General features: G+C 41.9%; 1 protein-coding gene and 2 pseudogenes across 1 annotated transcript; 1 reads left to right on the top strand and 2 right to left on the bottom strand.

Annotated features, from left to right (window-relative positions):
• Nucleotides 1–648: 648 nt before the first annotated feature.
• LOC112929529 (cofilin-1 pseudogene) lies at nt 649–1,560 on the bottom strand (annotated as a pseudogene).
• An 11,824-nt stretch (nt 1,561–13,384) lies between these two features.
• On the bottom strand, nt 13,385–13,946 carry LOC112929528 (putative ribosomal protein uL13-like; annotated as a pseudogene).
• Nucleotides 13,947–16,143: 2,197 nt separating this feature from the next.
• On the top strand, nt 16,144–21,155 carry LOC112929485 (haptoglobin). The gene is made up of 5 exons (XM_026011608.2): nt 16,144–16,215; nt 17,778–17,860; nt 18,169–18,270; nt 19,202–19,276; nt 20,249–21,155. Exons 1-5 carry the CDS (start codon nt 16,211–16,213, stop codon nt 21,025–21,027), a joined length of 1,044 nt encoding a protein of 347 aa, XP_025867393.2. The 5' UTR covers nt 16,144–16,210; the 3' UTR covers nt 21,028–21,155.
• The last annotated feature ends 1,366 nt before the right edge of the window (nt 21,156–22,521 follow it).

A 22,521-nucleotide genomic window follows, 5' to 3' on the forward strand; every position in this document is an offset into this window, starting at 1 on the left:
AATTATGTAGTGCCCCTTTGTTTTTTATTACAGTCTTTGTTTTAAAGTCTGTTTTGTCTGATATAAGCATAGCTGCATTAGCTTTCCTTTTGTTTCCATTTACATGGAGTATTTTTCCATCCTTTCACTTCAGTTTGTGTGTGTCTTTACTTCTGAAATGAGTCTCTTCTAGGTAGTAAATAGATATGTCTTGGCTTTTATAATCCCTTCATACACTCCACATCTTTTGATTGGAGAATTTAGTTCATTTACATTTAATGTAATTATGGATAGGTATGTATTTATTGCCATTTGGTTAATTGTTCTCCAACTATTTTTGTATTCCTCTCCTCTTGTAGTTTGATGACTTTCTTTAGTTGTTTAGATTTCTTTCTCATTTTCTTTTGTGTACTTTGTAGATACTATGAGGCTCACGTATCTTATCCCATGTTCATAACAGTCTATTTTAAGTTAATAGCAACTTAAATTTAAACACATCCAAAAACCCTACATTTTTACTACCTCTGATGTCTTATGGTTTTTGTGTGTGTGTGTGTGTGTGTGTGTGTGTGTGTGTGTGTTTTAATTGAAGGTCCCTTACTGGTCCTGTTTCCATGAGTGCAAAGACCAGGGGAAAAGGGGAGGGGAACCAGGCGGCACAAGGAAGGGTCATCTCCACAACATTCCATTTATACACAGAACTAAACAGACAAGCACAGAGTCACTATTGTGGTTAGAAGCTGGCAGCATGGGAAAAGGGAGGAATGGGTGGGGTACTGGGGTGTCGTTAAAAAAATACAGCCCCCCCCCAAACTGGGGTGCCTGGGGGGAACTTGATCTGCTTCAACCCAAGAGGAATCAGAAGATCAAAAGCGGTTTGGGAAAGCCAGAACCATCAGGGATAGAGGGAGGAGGAAGGGCCAGGGGGTGAGGGGGCTGTTTGGCAACTGGGTGAAAGGATTGCCCTCCCTCAGCTGGGATCCCCCCAGCCCCTCCAGTCTGGCAGGAAGGGGGCAGGCTGTAATCCCCATGGGCAGATCTAGGGCTGCCAGATGCTCCAGGCAGGGGGCTAGGGGGCTCACAAAGGCTTGCCTTGCCCTCCAGGGAGATTATGGCACTGCCTCCCAGTTTCTCTGCCAGGGTGCAGCGGTCCTTGACCTCGTAGCAGTTTGCTTGTAATTCATGCTTGATCCCGGTCAGCTTTTTCTTGATGGCATCCTTGGAGTTGGCATAAATCATTTTGCTCTTAAGGGGTGCAGACTCAGGTGCCCAGAAGATAAACACTAAGTCCTCCATCTTGCTCTCCTTGGTCTCATAGTTTGCATCATAGAGGGCATAGCGGCAGTCCTTGTCTGGTAGCATCTTGACAAAGATGGTGTAGGGGTCGTCTACAGTCTGGCCCATATCACCTACCAGGATCTCCTTGCCCTCCTTGAGGATGATGTTCTTCTTGTCCTCACTCAGGCAGAAAAGTACTGCCTTCTTGCACTTCTTCACCATCTCTGGTGTTGAGGACTTACGCACCTTCATGTCATCGAACACTTTGATGACACTGTCAGAAACCACCATACCAGAGGCCATGTTTCTGGAAGCGAAAGGGAGATAGCAAAAAGGGTCAGAAGAGATGAGACTGCTGCAGCTGCTGCCAGGATCCAACTGCTGTTTTATGTTTTTGATGTCACTTTTTATACCTTTTAATTTTATGTATCACTCAACTAATTACTGTTTTAGTTAATTTTACTATTTTTGTCTTTTAATCTTCTTAAAAGCTTTATAAGTAATTGATCCATTACCTTTACTATACATTTATTTTTTTCTAGTGAGATTTCTACTTTCACATGTTTTCTTATTATTAGTGCCATTTCTTTTCAGCTTAAAGATGTCCCTTTAATATGTTGTGTAAGGCTGGGTTAGTGGTAGCAAACCCCTTCAGCTTTTGCTTATCTAGAAAACTCTACTTCAAATCTGAATGATAATTTTACTGGATAGAGTATTCTTGGTTGAAAGCTTATTTCTTTTAGCACTTTGAATATATCATGCCACTTTCTTTTGGCTTGAAAAATTTCTGCTGATAAATCTGCTGATAAATAGCCTATGGCATTTCCCTTGTATGCAATTTGTTTTCCCTTGCTGCTTTTAAGAGTTTCTCCTTGGGATCCTTGGGTGGCGCAGCAGTTTGGCGCCTGCCTTTGGCCCAGGCCTTGATCCTGGAGACCCGGGATTGAGTCCCACGTCGGGCTCCCTGCATGGAGCCTGTCTCTGCCTCTCTCTCTCTCTCTCTCTCTCTCTCTCTGTGACTATCATAAATAAAAAATTAAAAAAAAAAAAGTTTTTCCTTAATTTTAACCTTTAACATTTTATTTTTTAAAAGATTTTATTTATTTGAGAGAGAGAGGGAGAGAGACAGAGACAGAGACAAAGAGCCAGAGCCAGAGCCTGAGCAGCCAGAGGGAGGGAAAAGCAGGCTTCCCACAGAGCAGGGAGCCTGACATGGGGCTTGATCCCAGGACCCTGAGATTATGACCTGAGCCAACTCTGAGCCACCCAGATGCCCCAACTTTTGACATTTTAATCTTTTTTTTTTTTTTGACATTTTAATCTTAATGTGTCCTAGTGTACCTCTCTTTGGGTTCATCATTTTTGGAACTCTCAGGATTCTTGGAACTAGATATCTCTCTCCCTAAATTAGGGAAGTTTTCAGCTATTATATATTTAAATAAGTTTTCTGACACTGTCACTCCTCTCCTTCTGGATCCCTTATAATGCAAATGCTATTGTGCTTGATGTTGCCTCAGTGGTCACTTAAGTTATATCTTTATTTTTTAAAGTTTTTTTTTCTTTTTGATACTCTGTCTGGGTGAGTTTCATTGCTTTATCTTCCAGGTTGCTGATTCTTTCTTCTGCTTTATCAAATCTGCTGTTGTAATGTATTTTTCAGTTCAGTTTTTGTATTCTTCAGCTCTGAGAATTCTCTTTGGTACTCTCTTATGTTTTCCTTTTCTTCTTTCTTTGTGCTCTCTTATGTTTTCTATCTCTTTGTTGAAGTTCTCACTGTGTTTATTCATTTTTCTTCTGAGTTTGGTGAGCTTCTTTATGATCATTACTTTGAATTCCTTATCAGGTAGATTACATATGTGCATATCATTAAGGTCTTTTTCTGAGGTTTTATCTTATTCTTTTGTTTGGAATACATTTCTCTTCCTCTTCATTTTGCTTGATTCTCTGTTTATTTCTATGTATTAGGCAAAACATCTACCTCTCTCTCTTGAAGAAGTGGCCTTGCTTAAATTATTATCTTTCTCATTCAACCCTGCCCTAGCTCTTGGTTGTCTCTTGAAACTTTGTCTAAACTGCCTAATTTATTCTTGATATGACCTCATTGTAGAGGGTGTGCCAAGACTTGTCAGTGATCCAAGGGAGGAATTTCACTTAGAACATAGTTTCAGGTTGATTGGAAGCCAGACTCTGAGGGGGTGCTTTTAAATTATGCATATGTACATAGCCCTATGAGGTTGCAATTGTAATCTCTGCTGCTCTCCAGACCAGAAGATCTCTAGGTCCCCTAGGCAACAACTGCAAAAATCAGGTCTCCAGATAAGTGTATGAGCTCCTTTCTTGGAAGTCTTGTTAAAGTGTAGCAAGGCCAAGGGGTATAGCCAGCAGGGGGTTTCCCTGCTTACATTCCTTGTGAATGCCTCCTTAGCCTCTAGATTCTTGGGAAACCTGAAGCCTGTCCCTCAGGCTGAAGCTCTAGGCTTTTTGAAACAGGCTTTTTCACAGAAGACTGGGATTCTGTTGTAGTTTGCTGTCTAAGCAGCATGCTGGGGTGTGTGGCCTGTCAAGAACTGTTTTTCTGATTGTTACAGTGCCATTGAGATCTGGAACACAAGTCCTCTTGGCCACCAGGGCCAGGCAATCAGGGGTGTCCCTGTGTGGGCTGTCTGTTGGCTTTGGCAAGGCTGCTGAAGAATATTGGGGGTGGGGCACATTAGTAGTTCCAGAGAGGAAGCAGAAAAATCTCTTGACTGCTCACCCATGGGCTTTAACGATGCAGCAGAATCGTGCCTTGTCTTTGTGCAGATCTTGGCTTTAGGCTGAAAGTAGGAGAATGCCATGACCTCTCGCACTTGCCAGCCTAAGCCGGGGGTGGGGGGGGAGAGGAGTGTTGCAATCACCTATGTTTGCAGACTTTAGCTAGGAGTAGAAGAACTCTGACCAGCCAGGGAGTTGGGGAGTACTCTGACCTCAGCAAATGCCATGCCCGCATGGCCCTGCCAATCTCAGCAAGGTGGCAGGAGGGTGCTACTTCTGAGCTCAGCTCCCTGTGCTAGCAGGCCATGTGGAGAGAGTGCAAAATGGTGTCCTACAGCACCTCCATCTCCAGAGTGTCTCAACTGTCCCCTGCCCCTGCAGGCAATGTCCTTGGATCCGCAAATAAATTCCCTTCATATACAGTCTAGGTGCTTTTCAAACTCCTGTTTTTGTTTTGTTTTGGTTTTTTTGTTCAGTCTTGAGGTGAGAGAGACTTCCAAGATGGAATCTCAGTTTCCTATAGCACTTTGGGACCTCCAGATGTCAGCCCCATGGATTTTCCCCATCAGACATTCTGGGGCTTGTTTTTCTGGTGTAGATACCAGAGGTTGGGGTGTCTGATATGGAGCAACAACCCCTCACTCCTCTGAGAGAAGTATTGGCCTGGTGAGGTAACTCCCTCTTGTGTTTCTGGGCTGGGGGTGGGCTTTTTTGATAAGATTGTCTCTGCCTCTCTTACTCATCTTGATGTGGTCCTTTAATCACTTGTTTTACAGCGCAGTTCAATTAGTCTTCAGAGGGAAATTATCTATATGTAGCTGTAGATTTCGTGTGTCTGTGGGAGGATGTGGGAGGATCTTCTGTGCCATGACCAGAGATCATCCCCTATTTGCCCCCTTCTAGTTTAAAATCTTTCAAATATGAGAACCATATAGGCCTATATGTCTTCATTGGAAAATTCCTCCATACAATTAAGAAAAATAATATCAATCTTACACAAACTCTTTCATGTAATAGAAAAAATAGAGGACATTCTCCATCGTGCATTAAGAGATCAACATAAACTTAATATTAAAACCTGGTAAGGATATTACAAGAAAGGAAACTTATAGACCAATATTCCTTATGAAGTCAAATGGAAAAATCCTAAAAAATAATCAACAAATCAAACCCAGCAATATATAAAAATTATACTACATCATGAGAAATTGAAGTTTATTTCAGAAGTGCAAAGTTGGTTTAACATTCAAAAATTGAGCAATGAACTCACCACATTAACAAGACAGATAATCTTAATGAATAAAGAAAAAACATTTGACACCTCTACATGCTAAAAAAGCTTAATGAACTAGGAATAGAAGAGAACTTCCTTAGAGGCATCTGGGTGGCTCAGTCATTCAAACATCTGCCTTTGGCTCTGGTCATGATATCAGGGTCCTGGAATTGAGTCTTGCCTTAGGCTCCACACTTAGTGGAGCTTTGTGCTCTCTCTCTCTCAAATAAATAAATAACATCTTTTTAAAAAAAGATTTTATGTATTTATTCATGACAGACACACACACACACACACACACACACACACACACACACACACACAGAGGCAGAGACACAGACAGAGGGAGAAGCAGGCTCCACGCAGAGAGCCCAATGTGGGACTCGATCCCAGGACCCCAGGATCAAGCCTTGAGCTGAAGGCAGACGCTAAACTACTGAGCCATCCAGGGATCCCTAAATATTTTTTTTTAAAGATAACTTCTTTAATCTGATAAAGAATATCTATAAAAACAACAAACAAAACAAAAAACCTACAACTAACATAATACTTAAGAATGAAATTTTGAATGGTTTTTCCTTTCCTGAGTTTTGGAGTAGACAAGGATGCCTGCTCCCCACTTCTATTTGATATTTTTTTTTAGAGATTTTATTTACTTATTCATTCATGAGAGACACACAGAGAGAGGCAGAGACACAGGCAGAGCGAGAAGCAGGCTCCTCACAGGGAACATGATGCGGGACTCGATCCCTGGATTGGGATCACGCCCTGAGCCAAAGGCAGAAGCTCAAAGGCAGTCCCTCTATTTGACATTGTAACAAAAATCCTAGTTAGTGCAATAAGGTAAGAAAAAAAAAAAGGTATAAAAATTAGAAACGATGAGGTAAAAGAGCCATTATTTGCAGATGAAATGATTGTGTACCTAAAAAATCTAGATCAATGAAACTATTAGATTTAATTAGTGAATCTACCAAGTTGATGGACATAATGTCAATATACAAAGATCAAATTTAATTCTCTATATTCATTATAAACAATTAGCAAATTAAATGAAAATATCATTTGTAATAGCCATCAAATAGAACACTTAGTAATAAATCTAATAAAAGAGGTGCAAAGATCTATCCTAAAATATACAAGGCACTGGAATTAAAGACACCTTAAATAAATGAGGGCATATACCATGTTTACAGATTGCAAGATTCAATATTGTCAGTTCTCCTCAAGTTGATCTAGAGATTTAAAGTACTCTCAATCAAAATCCCAGCAGGACATCTGTGAAAATTGAAAGCTGATTTTCCAATTTATATGAAATGCAAAGGATGTAGAATATATTATAGTCCATCAAGACAATCTTGAGGAAGAAGAATAAAGTTAAAACACTTATAATACTGAAAAGCAAGATTTACAATAAAGTTCCTTATGAAGACAGTTGCATTGACTCAGGACAAGACAGACTAATGGAACAGAATAAAAAATATAGAAAGAGACCAACTCATAAATGGTTATAGAAAGAGACCAACTCATATATGGTCACCTAATTTCTTTCTTTCTTTCTTTCTTTCTTTCTTTCTTTCTTTCTTTCTTTCTTTCTTTCTTTCTTTCTTTCTTTCTTTCTTTTTCTTTCTTTCTTCCTTCCTTCCTTCCTTCCTTCCTTCCTTCCTTCCTTCCTTCCTTCCTTCCTTTCTCTTCTTTTTTTTCTTTTCTTTCTGATTTTATTTATTCATTCATGAGAGACACACACAGAGAGAGAGAGAGAGAGAGAGAGAGAGAGAGAGAGGCAGAGGGAGAAGCAGACTCCCTCAGGAAGCCTGATGTGGGACTCGATCCCAGGACCATGGGATCATGACCTGAACTAAAGGCAGATAGTCAACCATTGAGCCACCCAGGTACTCCTGGTCACCTAATTTCTAAAAAAGGTACCACTGCAACTTAGAGGCAAAGGATGATGCATATTTATATGGAAAAAATGAACTTGAACTTTTATCTCACATCATATGCAAACATTATTTCCGCATGGATTATAGATCTAAATAAGAAATGTAAAATAACAGGGCATCCCCGGTGGCGCAGCAGTTTAGCGCCGCCTGCGGCCCGAGGTGTGATCCTGGAGACCCAGTATCGAGTCCTACGTCGGGCTCCCTGCATGGAGTCTGCTTCTCTCTCTGCCTGTGTCTCTGCCTCTCTTTCCCCTCTCTGAACAAATAAATAAATAAATCTTAAAAAAAAAAAAGAAATGTAAAACAATAAACTTCTAGAATAGAATTTGGGAGAAGTTTTAGGCAAAAAATTCTTAATCAGGACACAAAAATTACTGACCATAAAAATTTTAAAAACTATAGGGCATATTAAAAATAAGAACTTCTATACTTTTGTTCATTTAAAATACATGATTAAAAAAAGAAAAGATAAACCATAGAATATAATAAACAGAAGATGTTTATTATACATATATCTAACAATAGTGTTCAGAGAAAAAAATACCAATTCCTGCAAATCAATAAGTAAAAGACAGTTCATAAAGTGGTTCTCTAAATGAACTAATAATATAAAAAGTGCTCTATATGTCATTCAATATCTGGGAAATGCAAATTAAAGCCATCATTATATTTTGCTGCGTATACACCAGAATGGCTAAAATTGAAATATATTGACAAGTATATGGAGCAACTGGAACTTTGATATATTGCTGGTGGGAGTGTACACTGGAGAATTGTTTGGAAGCATCTATTAAACCTAAACATTGGGGCACCTGGGTGGCTCAGTTGGTTAAGTATTTGCCTTCAGCTCAGGGATCCTGGGATCAAGCTTCTCCCTCTCCTGCTCCCCTTGCTTGTGCTCTCTTTGTCTCTCTGTCAAATAAATAAATAAAATATTTTCTTAAAAAAGCTAAACACTGCCTACTCCATGGCACAGCAAGATATTTAAAGCTTTATTTTATTTATTTATTTATTTATTTATTTATTTATTTATTTATTTATTTGAGAGAGAACATGCATGTGCAAAAAAAGAGTGTGGTACGGGGCAAAGAGAGAGAATCTTAAGCAGACTCCCCACTGAGTGGGGAGCCTAATGCAGGGCTCAGTCTCACAACCCTGAAATCATGACCTGAACCCAAATCAAGAGTTGGATGTCTGAATGAGCCAGCCAGGTACCCTGGCATAGCAAGATATTTATTCAAGAGAAATGAATGCATGTATCCATCAAAAGACATGTGCAAGAAAGTTCATAGCAGCTTTATTTGTAATAGCCCCAAACTGGAATCAGTTCAAACATCCATAAACAGAAGAATGGATTAATCAATTGTGGTTTATTCATACAAGGGAATACTTCTCAGGAACAAAAAAGAAAGCAAACTACTGTGACAATATGGTTGATTCTCACAGACATAATGATGAGCAAAAGAAGCCAAAAGTGAGTGACTACTATTTGATTCTATTCACATGAAGTTTAAGAACAGGGGAAACTATTCTATCAAGACAGAAGTCAGAATAGTGGTTACTTTCTTAGGGTGGGGTATTAACTACAAGGAACTGAAAATAGTTGTTTAGAGTGCTAGAAATATTCTATATCTTTTTTTTTTTTTTTTGTAAGACAGAGAGAATGCATGTGCCTGAGCAGGGCTGGGGGTGGGTGCAGAGGGAGAAGGAGAGAGAATTTCAAGCAGGCTCCACACCCAGCATGGAACCTGATGCAGGGCTTGATCTCTCAATCCTGACTGAGATCATGACCTGATCCAAAATCCAGAGTCGGATGCTTAACTAAGCCATCCAAATGCCCCAGAAACATTTTATACCTTGATCTGTTTATTACACAGTTGTTTTACATATATATTTATTGAGCTGAACTCCTGAGATTTGATATTTTTAGTAAATGATGCAGGATCATCCATACAGAATAAAATCAGCCTGGCTTTCTACCTTACTTCCCTGAAACTATGGAAGATATTTATGACAAATCAGAATCATCTTAAAGTCCCAACAACAAGGGAATATTTAAAGTATACAGAGGGTTACCTGACTGGCTCAGTTGGTTAAACACAGACTCTTGATTTAAGCTCAGGTCATGATCTCAGGATTCTGAGATCAAGCCCCACATCAGGCTCTGCTGGGCATGGAACCTGCTTAAGATTCTCTCTCTCCCTCTTTCTTCCCTGCCTCTCTCTCTCACTCTCAAAAAAATAAAATACATATGACACATCCTTAAAAAGTTAGGAATATGATGTGGCATTAAAAGTGTTTTAAAGTGTTTACTACAATGTGGAAAACACCTATAACATGGGTAAAAAAAGGCAGACCATAAAAATCCTGTATAAAGAGTTATCAAAACTATGTAAAGATATATACAGAGAAAAGTCTGGAAGGAAGTCACACAGGTGTTTTTTTAAATTATTATTTTTAAAAAATATTTATTATTTATTTATTCATGAAAGACCCAGATTGAGAGGAGAGGCAGAGACATAAGCAGAGGGAGAAGAAGCAGGCTCCTCACAGGGAGCCCGATGAGGGACTCGATCCCGGATCCGGGGATCACGACCTGAGCCAAAGGCAGGCGCCCAACTGCTGAGCCACCCAGGCGTCCCTTAAATTATTTTTTTATTGGAGTTCAATTACACTTAAGTGTTAATAGTGGTCATTTGTTGTCTTTGGATGGCAATAATGGGAAGACTTTTTTCTTATTTTTTATTTTTCTGTAGCTTGCAAAATTTCAAGACTAACACTGACGATAATGACAGAACAATCTTTTTAAAAATATCTTTTTCCTTCCAAAATCAAAACTCTGGGGACACCTGGATGGCTCAGTGGTTGGGTGGCTGCTTTCGGCTCAGGTTGTGATCCCCAGATCCGAGATCGAGTCCCACATTGGGCTTCTGCGAGAAGCCTGCTTTTCTCCTTCTGCCTGCATCTCTGCCTCTCTCTCTCTCTCTCTCTCTCTCTCTCTCTCTCCCTCCCTCTCGTCTCTCATGAATAAATAAATTAAAAAAAAAAAAAAAACCCAAATCAAAATTCTGCCTTCAAGTTTCTCTGTCAGCTGCTGTCCTGCTTTATCAGTCTTTCAAGGTTTTCTGCTTTCTGTTCTCATCACAAAATGTGTTCACTACTTCCTGTGGCTGGCTACACTAAGGCTTCTCAGCTGCCACCTGCTTATCTTGTCCCACTCTAATTCCCAGTTAAGACAGAAGGGCTTTGGGCTGGATACTCTATTGTCAAGTTAATAAAGGATGCCCAAGGAAGAGAGGCTGTGAACTCTCCCTTGTTGCCCAACAAAATGTGTAGGTAGAGTTTAAAGTTTTAGTTCCCAGGCAAATACAAATTTTCATGCACCTAGTAGGTAAGCATTTGTTCTACAGTGGTAGTGAGAAATGTTTTATTTCTAGAAGGGGCACTTGCAGCCCAAAGGGAAAACCTCTCCCTCCACTTCATAGGACCACAGTGCTGCAGAGTCACGCTGCAGCATGTATACAGGGATGGGAGAAGTTATGGCCACTTAAACTATAGATTCTCAGACTCTGCTCAGACTCACTGGAGCAAATCTCTGGGAGGAGGGTCCTGGGCTTTGCCTCTTAATGTCTGTGAGGTGATTCCCCACACCCTCCTTCATTTTTTAAAACATTATTTGATACTTACATATATATATGTATATATATAATATTTACACATATCTTTTAATAAATAAGGTACAATCATAAAGTGTACATATATGAACCTATCACCCAGCCTAAAGCTGGATCATTAACAATAATTTATTTATATTAACCTATGTGATTCTCTCTTATGCCTTCCTCCTGCCTCCCTATGAGAAGTAACATTTTACATTTTGTGCTTTCCATTCTGCTAAAATATAAAAAAAATTAGTTTTTGTTTCTTTGGCATCTATGCCTATAAAATACATTATTTAGTTTTGCTTGCTTTAAAAAATTTTTTGACCTCAGGAGAAAGAAATCCGTTTTTTTATGAGTTTTTTTATTGTGATAGAGTATATATAACAAATTTTCTCTTTTTAACAATTCTAAAGTGTAAAATTCCAGGGCATTAATTACATTTGCAATGTTGTGTAACCATCACCATCATTTCCAAAACTTTTTCATCATTCCAAACAGAAACTCTGTACCTATTAAGCAATAATACCCCTCCCTCCCCTCCCCCAGTCCCTAGTAACCTGTAATCTACTTTGTGTCTATGAATTTGCCTCTCCTAGATATTTCGCAAAAGTAGAATCATACAATATTTGTCTTCTAGTGTCTGGTTTCTTTCAGTTAGCATAATATTTTCCAAGTTTATTCATGTTGTAGCAGGTGGCACATTTATAGATGAATAATAGTCCATTGTATATATATGCCACATTTTGTTTATTCATCTGTTGAAGGATACTTGGGTTGTTTCTACCTTTTGGCTATTGTGAATAATGCTGCACTGGACATGGGTGTACAAGTATCTGTTAGAGTCCCTATTTTCAATTAGTTTGGGTATATACCTAGAAGTGGAATTGCTGGGTCATATAACAATTCTATATTTAGCTTTTTAAAAATAAAGATTAAAAAATAAAAAAATAAAAAAAATAAAAATAAAAATAAAGATTATTTATTTATTATGCATGAGAGACAGAGAGAGAGAGACAAAGACAGAGGCAGAGGGAGAAGCAGGCTCTATGCAGGGAGCCTGATGTGGGACTCAATCCCAGGACTGAGGTATCATGCCCTGAGCCAAAGGCAGACACTCAACCACTGAGCCACCCAGGCATCCTTATATTTAGCTTTTTGAGGAACCATCATACTGTCTTCGATAGAGACTATTCCATTTTACATGGTACTATGGGAGTTCCAACTTCTTCATACTCTTGCCAACATCTATTTTATATATGTTTTATTTTAATTTTTAAAAGCAATCTCTATATCCAACATGGGACTTGAACCCAGAACTCTGAGATCAAGAGCCACATGGTCTACAGACTGAGCCAGCCAGTTCTCAGCTTATATATATATTTTAAATATCTATCTATATCTATCTATCTATCTATCTATCTATCTATCTATCTATCTATCTATCTATATTTTTTTTAGTTGTAGGCTCCTAGTAGGTGTGAGGTGGCATCCTGTGGTTTTTGACTTTGAGCACCTCCTCATGTGCTTATTGGCCATTTATATTGTCTTTGGAAAAATGTCTATTCAGATCATTTGCTTGTGTTTTAATTGGATTGTTGTTGTTTTAGGATGTTAAGTTGTTATCAGAGATAATGATTTATAGATATTTTATCCCCTTCATAGATTGTCTTTCACTTTCTTGATATTGTCTTTTGATGCACATTAGTTTTTAATTTTGATGGATCCCAATTTATCTATTTTTGTTGTTGTTGTTACTTGTGATTTTGGTGTTATACAGGGGAATCCATTTCCTTTTTTTTTTTTTTTTTAAGATTTTTTATTATTTATTTAAATACACAGAGAGGAGAGAGAGAGAGAGGCAGAGACACAGGCAGAGGGAGAAGCAGACTCCATGCAGGGAGCCTGATGTGGGACTCGATCCTGGGTCTCCAGGATCACACCCTGGGCTGAAGGCGGCGCTAAACCGCTGAGCCACCTGGGCTGCCCGTCCTTTTTTTTTTTTCTTTAAAAATAATTTATTAGTTTTGGATCACAAAGTACAGGGAAAGCACAAAGGCAGTTCCTGTGACTCCTTGGCTGTTACTTCCCGGACAGTGAATCTGGAACTACCTCTGTACACCAGGCTTGGCGCCCATAATCTAACACCATAACAGCTGCAGAGTATAGCGCCTAACTGTGGGTGGCAAAGTTTAAATACACCCCATTCACAATGCAGGGCTCCCCTCCATTTTCCAGATCTCTCTTGCAAACTGTGAAATGCCACTAGAACTCTCAGGAATGAACTCTTAGAGGTTGTTGTTGTTGTTGTTTTTAACTTTTTAGAAGAGCTTTTTTAACAGTAGTGACTAAGGACCTGTGTTCCCAGCGTTATAAGCCCCAGGCTGCCTGGGGCATGGGGACAGCAGTCCCTGGGAGTCCTCCATATCCTAGGCGGCGATGGGGGAAGGGCAGGCCAGGCCAAGCATGAGGAATAAACAGTCAATTTTATTGGGCTCAGATCAGGAATTCGTGGGTCTTTTTTTTTTTTTTTTTTTTTTTAGGAGTCCATGGGTCTTGAGGACTTCCATGTATTTGTTGATTTTCTTCTCCACCTTCTTTTTGACCCATTTCCGTAGCCTCATGAACTGCTTCTTTTTCCGGTAATGGATCTTGGCCTTCTCTGTCCTCTTCTTCTCCAGGGTGGCTGTTACTGCCTGGTACTTCCAGTCGACCTTGTGAGCCAGGCACCCCAGGTAAGCAAACTTTCACATAGGCTTCAGGCGTACCACCTTGGGGGCAGCAGGAACCATCGTCCACTTTTTCTTGTCATAGGGTGGCAGGATCCCACCAAACACCTTGAGGCAGTCCAGGGCAGCCAGGCCTCGCTTGGTCTTGTGGGGCAGCACGCCTCGCACTGTTCCCCAAAAGATGCAGCTGGGTGCTTGGGAGTGGTAGGGGCCACAGGATGGGTTGGTGTTCATCTGTTTGCGGAGGAAGGGGCAGGTCCTGGTGCTCAATGGCCGAGGCATTTCCTGGCCACCTGGTGGCCCCTATAGCCAAACAGGTGCTTCTGGGCAGGAGGGTTGTAGTTGTGTGCTGTGAGGGCATCAACATTTCTGGCAATTTCTACAGAAACAAGTTGAAGTACCTTCCTTCCTCATTCTCAGCTGTATAATACAGATGGTCCCGGACTGATGATACTTTGACTTAAGAGTCCCCCCCCCCCCGCCCCTTTTTAAAGTATAGTTGACATACATTATATTAGTTTCAGGTATATAACATAATGATTCCACATTTATATGCAGTATGAAATGCTCATCATAATTGTAGTTACCATCTGTCACCATACAAAGTTATTCCAGTATTATTGAGCATATTCTCTATGCTGTACATTACATCCTCATGACTTACTAATTTTATAACTTGAAGTTTGTACCTCTCAATCCCATCACCTATTTCACTCATCTCCTCACTGCTGACTTATGACTTTTTTGACTTTATAATGGTGGGAAGCAATATGCATTCAGTAGAAACTATACTTTGAATTTTTTTTTTCCCAGACTAGTGATTATGCAGGATTTTCTCTTGTGATGATGGCAGCTGCAGCAAGCCACAGCTCCCAGGCAGCTACGTGATCATGATGGTAAACAATCAATACACTTAATCATTCTTTACCCACATAAGCATTTTGTTTTTTTTTATTTTCAGTATTCAATAAATTACATGAGATATTCAGCACATTATAAAATAGACTTCGTGTGAGATAATTTTACCCAACTATAGGCTGATGTAATTGTTCTGACCACATTTAAGGTAGGCCAGGGTAAACTATGATGTTTGGTAAGTTAGGTGTATTAAATGAATTTTTGACTTACAATATTTTCAACTTAAGCTCATTTATTAGGATTCAGCCCCATTACAAGCTGAGGAAGATCTGTATTCCATCATACAAAGATATCACATTATTTAGCCATTCCCCTATTAAAAGTTTTTTTTGAGTGTTGTTGACACATAATGTTAATTTCAGGTGGACAACATAGTGATTCAACATCTCTATACAATATGCAGTGCTCACCACAAGCAGCTACCATGTTACCATATAACATTAGTACATTATCATTGACTATATTCTTTATGCTGTGCCTTATATTCCCATGACTTATTCTTTCCATACTGGAAGTTGTATCTCATTCTCCCCCTCACTCATTTTGCCCATCTTCTCCCTCCCCAGCCATAAGTTTGTTCTCAGTATTTATAGGTCTGATTCTACTTTTGGCTTGTCTGTAGTCTATTGATGGACATCAGCTCCACCATGAATATCCCAAAGTGATTCTTTGGTACATTCTAACTTAAAAACCACTGACCTTTTTTTTAATGAACAAAGCAGGATTTTATTGAGTTGCTATTAAATATCAATTGAATAGTACTTGAGATACAGAAGTGGAGACATTTGACTTAAGTGTACTGATTTTTCCCACCTGCTATTTGGAATATATTTGGGGCACCTGGGTGGTGCAGCTGGTTGAGTGTTCAACTCTTGGTCTTGGTTCAGGTCACGATCTCAGGGTTGTGAGACTGAGCTCCATGATGGGCTCTGCAAACAGTGAAGAGTTTGAGACTTTCTCTCCCTCTGCCTCTGCCCCATACCCCTTAAATAAATAAATCTTAAAAAAATAATTACTGGATTATAATACCATGAGAGCCACTGCCATGGAGTATGGTTTGTGTCAGCCTACACGATAGCTTTAACCATTTTGTGTGATTTCTTGCAAAGAGCTATCACAGAAGACGCAATAAATACATTTCACTGATTTCACGTTGTAGAACTTTTAAGCAATAAGGAGATGTCAACATTGGGTGGGGAAAATGATTGTGAAAAGGAAATGATTTCTTTAGAGAGCCCTGTCTCAGCCAGGTTGTAGAAGCATCTATAATGGGTTTAAAATAACGCAAAGGGCAGCTTTGTTTTCAGCGCTGAAAACTCTCCAGAACAAAGAGACACAGATTGATGCTTCTCCCCCTCCCACCCCGCCGCGTCCTGTACAGTGGCTGATTTCGGGAAACACTTTGGCAGCTATGTGGGGTCATAGCGTGGCCAGGCTTCTTTGGGGTTTGTAAAGAAATACTAGGGGAAACTCAAGTGTGAAGCAAGAGCTCAACTCTTAACAGGGATGTTGTTTGTGGCTCTGTTACTGGAAAATGCTATGACCTTATTAACAAGGTCAAAGTTGTGTAGACACAGGAATTACAAAATCAAGAAGGGGGTGGAGTGAGATATTGGAGGCATAAAAGCATCTACAGGTGTCTCCCACAGCACTGCTCTTCCAGAGGCAGACAAGCCAAAGATGAGGTGAGTTTGGCTGCTTTCTCCTTGTCCATAGGTTACTTCTTCCTTCTCTGTCTACATCGTTTACCTACAGGACAGTGCAGGTAGAGGGGAAACCAAAGAAGAGATGCAGAACAAAAACAGAGAAATAGGGCAAATGAATTAAATCATAACGAATTAAGGGGTTTCATGTGTTAAATCTTCTGCTTTTCTGCATCCATAGAATGTGACTTACTCTAAGAGGTATCTTTTTCCTCAAGGTTACAAATTTTTCATCTTTGCAGGAGATGCCTGCCAGCAGCTTTTTTTTTTTTTTTTTTTTTGAGCTGTCAACAGAAATTTATTCACCAGAAACATGGCCAGACAGACCCATCAGGGAGCCGCATACCCCTAGGCTGGCCCCTTCCGTATTTGGACCCTAGTGAAATAAATGTGTACAGTCTGCTCTCCCCGATGTCAGGGAGAGACAAACAGAGGGGAAATACTATTGTTCTCTGTGATGTGGGAATGAAAGGGGTAGGAGTGGAAATCTGGTATCCCTCCTGAGGCTCCCAGTGGAGCTGGGGTGCCAGAGGGTAATGTGGTCCCAAAGCCAGGTGCAGACACCTGCCACCATAGTAGGCTTTTTGGCAATCTAAATATGTTTATTAGTAGATTAAAAAGATGTGTACCAATAGTAACACATTTGAGTGACCCAACTAAGGCACTGAGATTTTATCAAAACAACAATTTTTTTTTTTGAAATGTTGAAGTCACAAGACTACCAACTTAACATAACCAAGCAATCTCTGTATAGCTGGTCTCTGATGAGTGTGGCCTGTGCATTGATGCCTGTGTCCACAGTCATGCGTCCAGGAGGCCAGGTAAACTTTTTGGCATTTTGGGGTCTCCTGAAGGCAAAATATCGTAGAATAGTAAGAAAACCATGGTAAGTGTTTTACATTCTGTATGTTTAGAACATCTTATCATGGAAAAATTTAAAAAGTACAGAGAATAGCATAAGAAATCCCTATTTTCCATCTTCAAGCTATCCGCATTTTATTAGCAAGGGTGCATGAGGGAGGCTTCTTTTTGCAGGAGAGCTCACATATTATTAGCAATCTTTTAAAAAATGTTTTGACAGAGAGAAAAGAGAGAGAGCACATGTAGGCAGAGCGGCAATCAGAGGGAGAGGGAGAAGCAGGCCCTCCATTGAGCAGAGAGCCCAGTATGGTGCTCAATCCCAGGACCCAGGGATCATGATCCGAGCCAAAGGCAGATGCTCGACCAACTGAGGCACCCAGGAGCCCCTATTATTAGCAATTTAATGTTTCCTAAACGCCACCAGAAATTGAGGGCCATGTATCTGTGTGCCTTCCTACATTGGTGGTTCCTCTCTGAAGATAATGTAGAATTCCCAGCAGCACAGAGCATGCTGGAATTTGGGTGTACTGGGAAGCTGTACAAGGGTGTATGTGGGTGGTGGTGGTGGGCAACTTTTTGTCCTAACACTTTCATACAGCTTCTTCTCTGGCTGCCTAATGGGAGGGTGTGTGTGTGTGTGAAGTAGGGAGACCAATTGTGCACTCCTTGTCTTCTCTCCGCAGAGCCCTGGGAGCTGTCATTGCCCTCCTGCTCTGGGGGCAGCTTTTCGCAGAGGACACTGGCAGTGAGGCCACAGATAATACAGGTCAGTCTTCGGGTTTGGGTGGGAGCCTCACATCCCAGCACTGCTGCGTCTCATTTGGACTCTATCAGATCTACATCCTCTCTTTGGGAAGAGCCAGTACCTCTTTCTTGTCATAATCTCTGGTATTTCAGGCCAGTGAAGAACACTGGGGAGCCAGGCAGGAAAAAGGGGAGATGGCCTTCCCTTTGGCTTCCATTTGAGGTGGAGGAGGGGTAGTGGTTCAGAGCAGCTTCTTCTTCACTGACTTTTCATGGGTCTCTGGGATCAGTTTTTGAATGTCACCTCTTCCTGTGACTTTTTCTTTGCAGAGGTCAGCCTCCCAAAGCCCCCAGTGATTGAAAATGGCTACGTAGAGCACATGGTTCGCTACCAGTGTAAGCCTTTCTACAAACTGCACACTGAAGGAGATGGTAAGCCCTAGCCAAGTGTCCCTGCACCCTCCCCCACCCCGGCCTTTCCATGATGAGTGTGGCCAGGGGTGATGGGCCGTGAAGCTTACATGTTCTTCTTGGAACCAGGAGTAGTAGATTCTCTAAGGGTTTTGGCACCAGTAATTGTGGCCTTTTGGGTAAATTCACTTAGCCTAGACAAACAAAGGGTTGTGGAAGGGGAGGTGGGTTGGGGGATGGGTTAACTGGGTGATGGGCAATGAGGAGGACACTTGATGAGATGACACTGGGTGTAATACTATATGTTGGCATATTGAATTTAAATAACAAAAAACTATAATGTTAGCACAGTCCTTGGAACACAGTAAATGTCTAATAAAATATATTAATCCAATGGAAAAAAATTCGCTTAGCCTCAGTTTTTGTCCTTTGTTAAGGGGGAGGTGATGCCATGTAGCCTACTCATCCCAGAGTGAGATCTACATTTTCAAAAGCAGATGTGGTAAAGGAACTGAGGGTGGTGCCAGTGATGACGACAGGTGGCTCCGATCTAGTACTATGTTCCCTGCACTGTTCTAAGTGTTTTACATTTATTTGCTCACTTTGTTCTCACAACGCCCCTCTGAAGAGATACTGTTGTTATTCTCATTTTGCCAATGAGGAAGCTGAGGCATGGAGAGGCTGAATGACATGTTCAAGTTCAGGGGGCTTGTAGAGGGAGAGCGAGAATCTGAACCCTGATTCTTACTCAGTGCTGTGTCACCAAAGCCCCAGATCCATCCTGCTGGGCTTCACTGGCACCCCCAGCACTTGGCTTCTAGAGCAGAGCTCGTTCCTCCTTCCTCTTCTCTGCCCCTTCCTTCTGTCTCTCTTTAATTCTCTTTCAACACCTTCTTTCCTCATGCTAGGTCCAGATTCAATTTCTCTTTTGACTCATTTCCTTTTGTTTCAGGAGTGTACACCTTGAACAGTGAGAAGCACTGGACAAACAAGGCCGTTGGAGAGAAACTTCCTGAATGTGAAGCAGGTAGGAAGAAGCCAGGGGCCCTGGGGAGCCAACCAAAAGTGGGTGTTGAGAGTCTACTGTGTGTGCAGGCGTCTTGATCGAAACATCCTGGAGGCACATCTTTACTGACTGAGCACCCAGATGGATGGCCAGGGAGAACCATAAATGGTCAGCCAGGCTGTTGAGTGCACATCTAGGTGATGAGTCCCCAGTAAAGTTCACTAAGGATCTTGCTCCTTTGGGCCTTCAGGGTATTGGCGGAATCTGCTGTCTATAAGCCCTCCAGGGCCAGGAGGCCCTATATGTACACGTAAGCTGTCCAGGGAGCCCAGAGTCAAGTAAAGCACGCTCCAGGAAGAATGCGTTGTGGGAGGACAGCGCAAAACCCAATCCACAGAGGTGTGATGCAAGCTGGAGAGGGGCTAGAACTTCTGTTTCTTGTTATTAGGAAGAGACGTTCTTTCCCTTTCCCTCCTGGACAAGAGGATTTTGCCTGCCCTCTTGTGCCATTAGTGGCGCAGAACTATTCACTTTATATTCGCTTTATATTAACTGCAACATCTGAAATCGGAGTTCCAGCCAATGCTGCCACAGATCACTCCTTATTCAGAGAGAATGAATTATTATAGTTTCTCATCCTTACAATGAATTTCCAGGAGCTGTGGACATGTCTATTTGTGATAACTTATTTAAACACACATACGGTTCTTTAGCCAGCATTTGAAAATATCAGCGTTACTTGTTTGTTTTTTTTTTTTCATGAGTTAGAAAAGCAGGAAATAAAACTGTGTCTTAGTGATGTATGCAACTTTATAAAAAAGAACCGTTTTAAACCGTGGAAATGACAGGAGCAGGTGATAAAGGCAAGGCATGTCAATACTTCTAGCTGTGCAGAAATTACGACCGTTTAGGCAGTAGCAACTGCCAACACTGTCCCTCTCTTTCCCACACTGGAGACTCACATTTCTGCTCTTGACTTTCTTTTCTTGACAGTATGTGGAAAGCCCAAGAATCCAGTGGATCAGGTGCAGCGGATCATGGGTGGATCAGTGGATGCCAAAGGCAGCTTTCCTTGGCAGGCTAAGATGGTCTCCCACCATAATCTCACCTCAGGGGCCACACTGATCAATGAACAATGGCTGCTGACTACAGCTAAAAATCTCTTCCTGGGCCATAAGGATGATGCAAAAGCAAAGGACATTGCCCCTACTTTAAAACTCTATGTGGGGAAAAATCAGCTCGTGGAGGTTGAAAAGGTGGTCCTACACCCTGACTACTCCAAGGTAGATATCGGGCTCATCAAACTCAAACAGAAGGTGCCCATTGATGAGAGAGTAATGCCCATCTGTCTACCTTCCAAAGATTATGCAGAAGTGGGGCGTATAGGCTACGTGTCTGGCTGGGGACGAAATTCCAACTTCAACTTTACTGAGCTACTGAAGTATGTCATGCTGCCTGTGGCTGATCAAGACAAGTGTGTACAGCACTATGAAGGCAGCACGGTGCCTGAAAAGAAGTCACCGAAGAGCCCTGTCGGGGTACAGCCCATTCTGAATGAGCACACCTTCTGTGCCGGCATGTCCAAGTTTCAGGAAGACACTTGTTACGGTGACGCTGGCAGTGCCTTTGCTGTTCACGACCAGGACGAAGACACCTGGTATGCGGCTGGGATCCTGAGCTTTGATAAGAGCTGTACTGTGGCCGAGTACGGGGTGTACGTGAAGGTGCCCTCCGTTCTGGCCTGGGTGCAGGAAACCATCGCTGGCAACTAATGCTGACAGGCTGGCAGCCTCTGCCTAAGAGCAAGAATTCACTCTGGGAGGAAAAACTGCATGGGAGTGGTGGGGGTAGAACACGGTGTGAAGCATGCTGTCGATCAATAAAGGGCTTTCTCGAGTCATTTCTGTGCTGTTTTTAGCCTCCGGCCGTGTTTATTGTCTCATGTGTGGTACAGCAACAGCTTAGTGGGATAGCGGTGTATACTGGGAGTGTGGCAGAAAGCACCCCACACTAACTGGAAATCCCTGAGGGGACATGAAACCGTCCCATGCTGGGGTCGTACTCGGTGACCGAGTTCTACCAAATGGCAGGCCTCAGAAAGGTCACCGTTTCCCTTGCTTCAGACAAGGAAACAGACTTGGAGAAGTTAAGTGATTTGTTAGAGGCCACAGCACCGTGAGGCAGCGTGACTGGGTTAACTGCGAGCCCGGGCCTGTCCGAGCGTGACCTCCAGCTCTCTGCACGGCCTCCCCTTGCTCTCTGCAGTGAGTGAGGGGGCATGCGGATGGAGGGGGAAGATAGATGCCAGCTCAGCACAGGACAATAACAGGGGTTCTGACATGGGCAGCATTGTAATATTTGTGCACACTGGCACTTAGAAGACAGATGAGATAGGGTAAAGGCAGCATTCTGGACTTGCTGGGCCAGACTGTAGCATCTGCCAAGTGCCTTCAGTTCCCTGCCATTAGTGTCCAGTTTCCTTCCCGAGGGGCTTGAGCCGGATCATCTCCAACATCCCTACCAACATTCTGGAACCTGGTGAAGAGTTACAGGTCCCTCCCTCTATAGGGTGTGCTTTCCCCGGGTGGAAGAAACCTGTCCCTTACCAGGAGCCAAATGCAAGCCATCTGAGTCTTCCCCTTCATAAAGACAGGGTCTTGCTCTTAAGGGTCTCCCAGAACAGTTTCAGAACCCTTGTCAACAGGAAGCTCTACTTCTAACTTCTTCCACTCTTTCCGGTTTCATCAAGGTACCTTTTTGTCAGATGCAAAGATGGCCTCTCCAGCTCACTGGTACAAAATGCCCTGGTGTCTGTGTTCTTGCACCCGGGTCTGCCCTGCACGGTGAGGCTGTCCTTGTACCCACTCTCCAGAGCCATCCATGCTTTTCAACAGGTCAGAGCTAGCGGGCCAATGGAGATCTTACACCTGTGCTCTAACACCTGGGAAAGAGCAAATAGCCAGAAACTGACATATACTAGACACGTACATGGATGCCTCTCAGAATACAGTTAGGCCCTTTTCTTCTGGTACAGTCTTTAGCACTAAATTTTCTTTTTTTAAAAGATATTATTTATTTATTAATGAGAGACACAGAGAGAGGCAGAGACACAGGCAGAGGGAGAAGCAGGCTCCATGCAGGGAGCCTGACGTGGGTCTTGATCCTGGGTCTCCAGGATCACGACCTGAGCTGAGAGCAGGTGCTCAACCACTGAGCTACTCAGGTGCCCCCACACTAAATTTTCTTGAAGAAAAAAAATCACGTGC

Source organism: Vulpes vulpes, chromosome 12, assembly GCF_048418805.1.
Source record: "Vulpes vulpes isolate BD-2025 chromosome 12, VulVul3, whole genome shotgun sequence".
NCBI classification, from domain to species: Eukaryota; Metazoa; Chordata; class Mammalia; order Carnivora; family Canidae; genus Vulpes; species Vulpes vulpes.

What these genes read in the sequence shown, in the direction of transcription:
- LOC112929485 (XM_026011608.2), top strand. An exon ending in TGAGGCCACAGATAATACAG is followed by an intron (nt 17,861 to 18,168) that starts GTCAGTCTTCGG and finishes TTTTCTTTGCAG; the next exon opens with AGGTCAGCCTCCCAAAGCCC. An exon ending in ACTTCCTGAATGTGAAGCAG is followed by an intron (nt 19,277 to 20,248) that starts GTAGGAAGAAGC and finishes TTTTCTTGACAG; the next exon opens with TATGTGGAAAGCCCAAGAAT.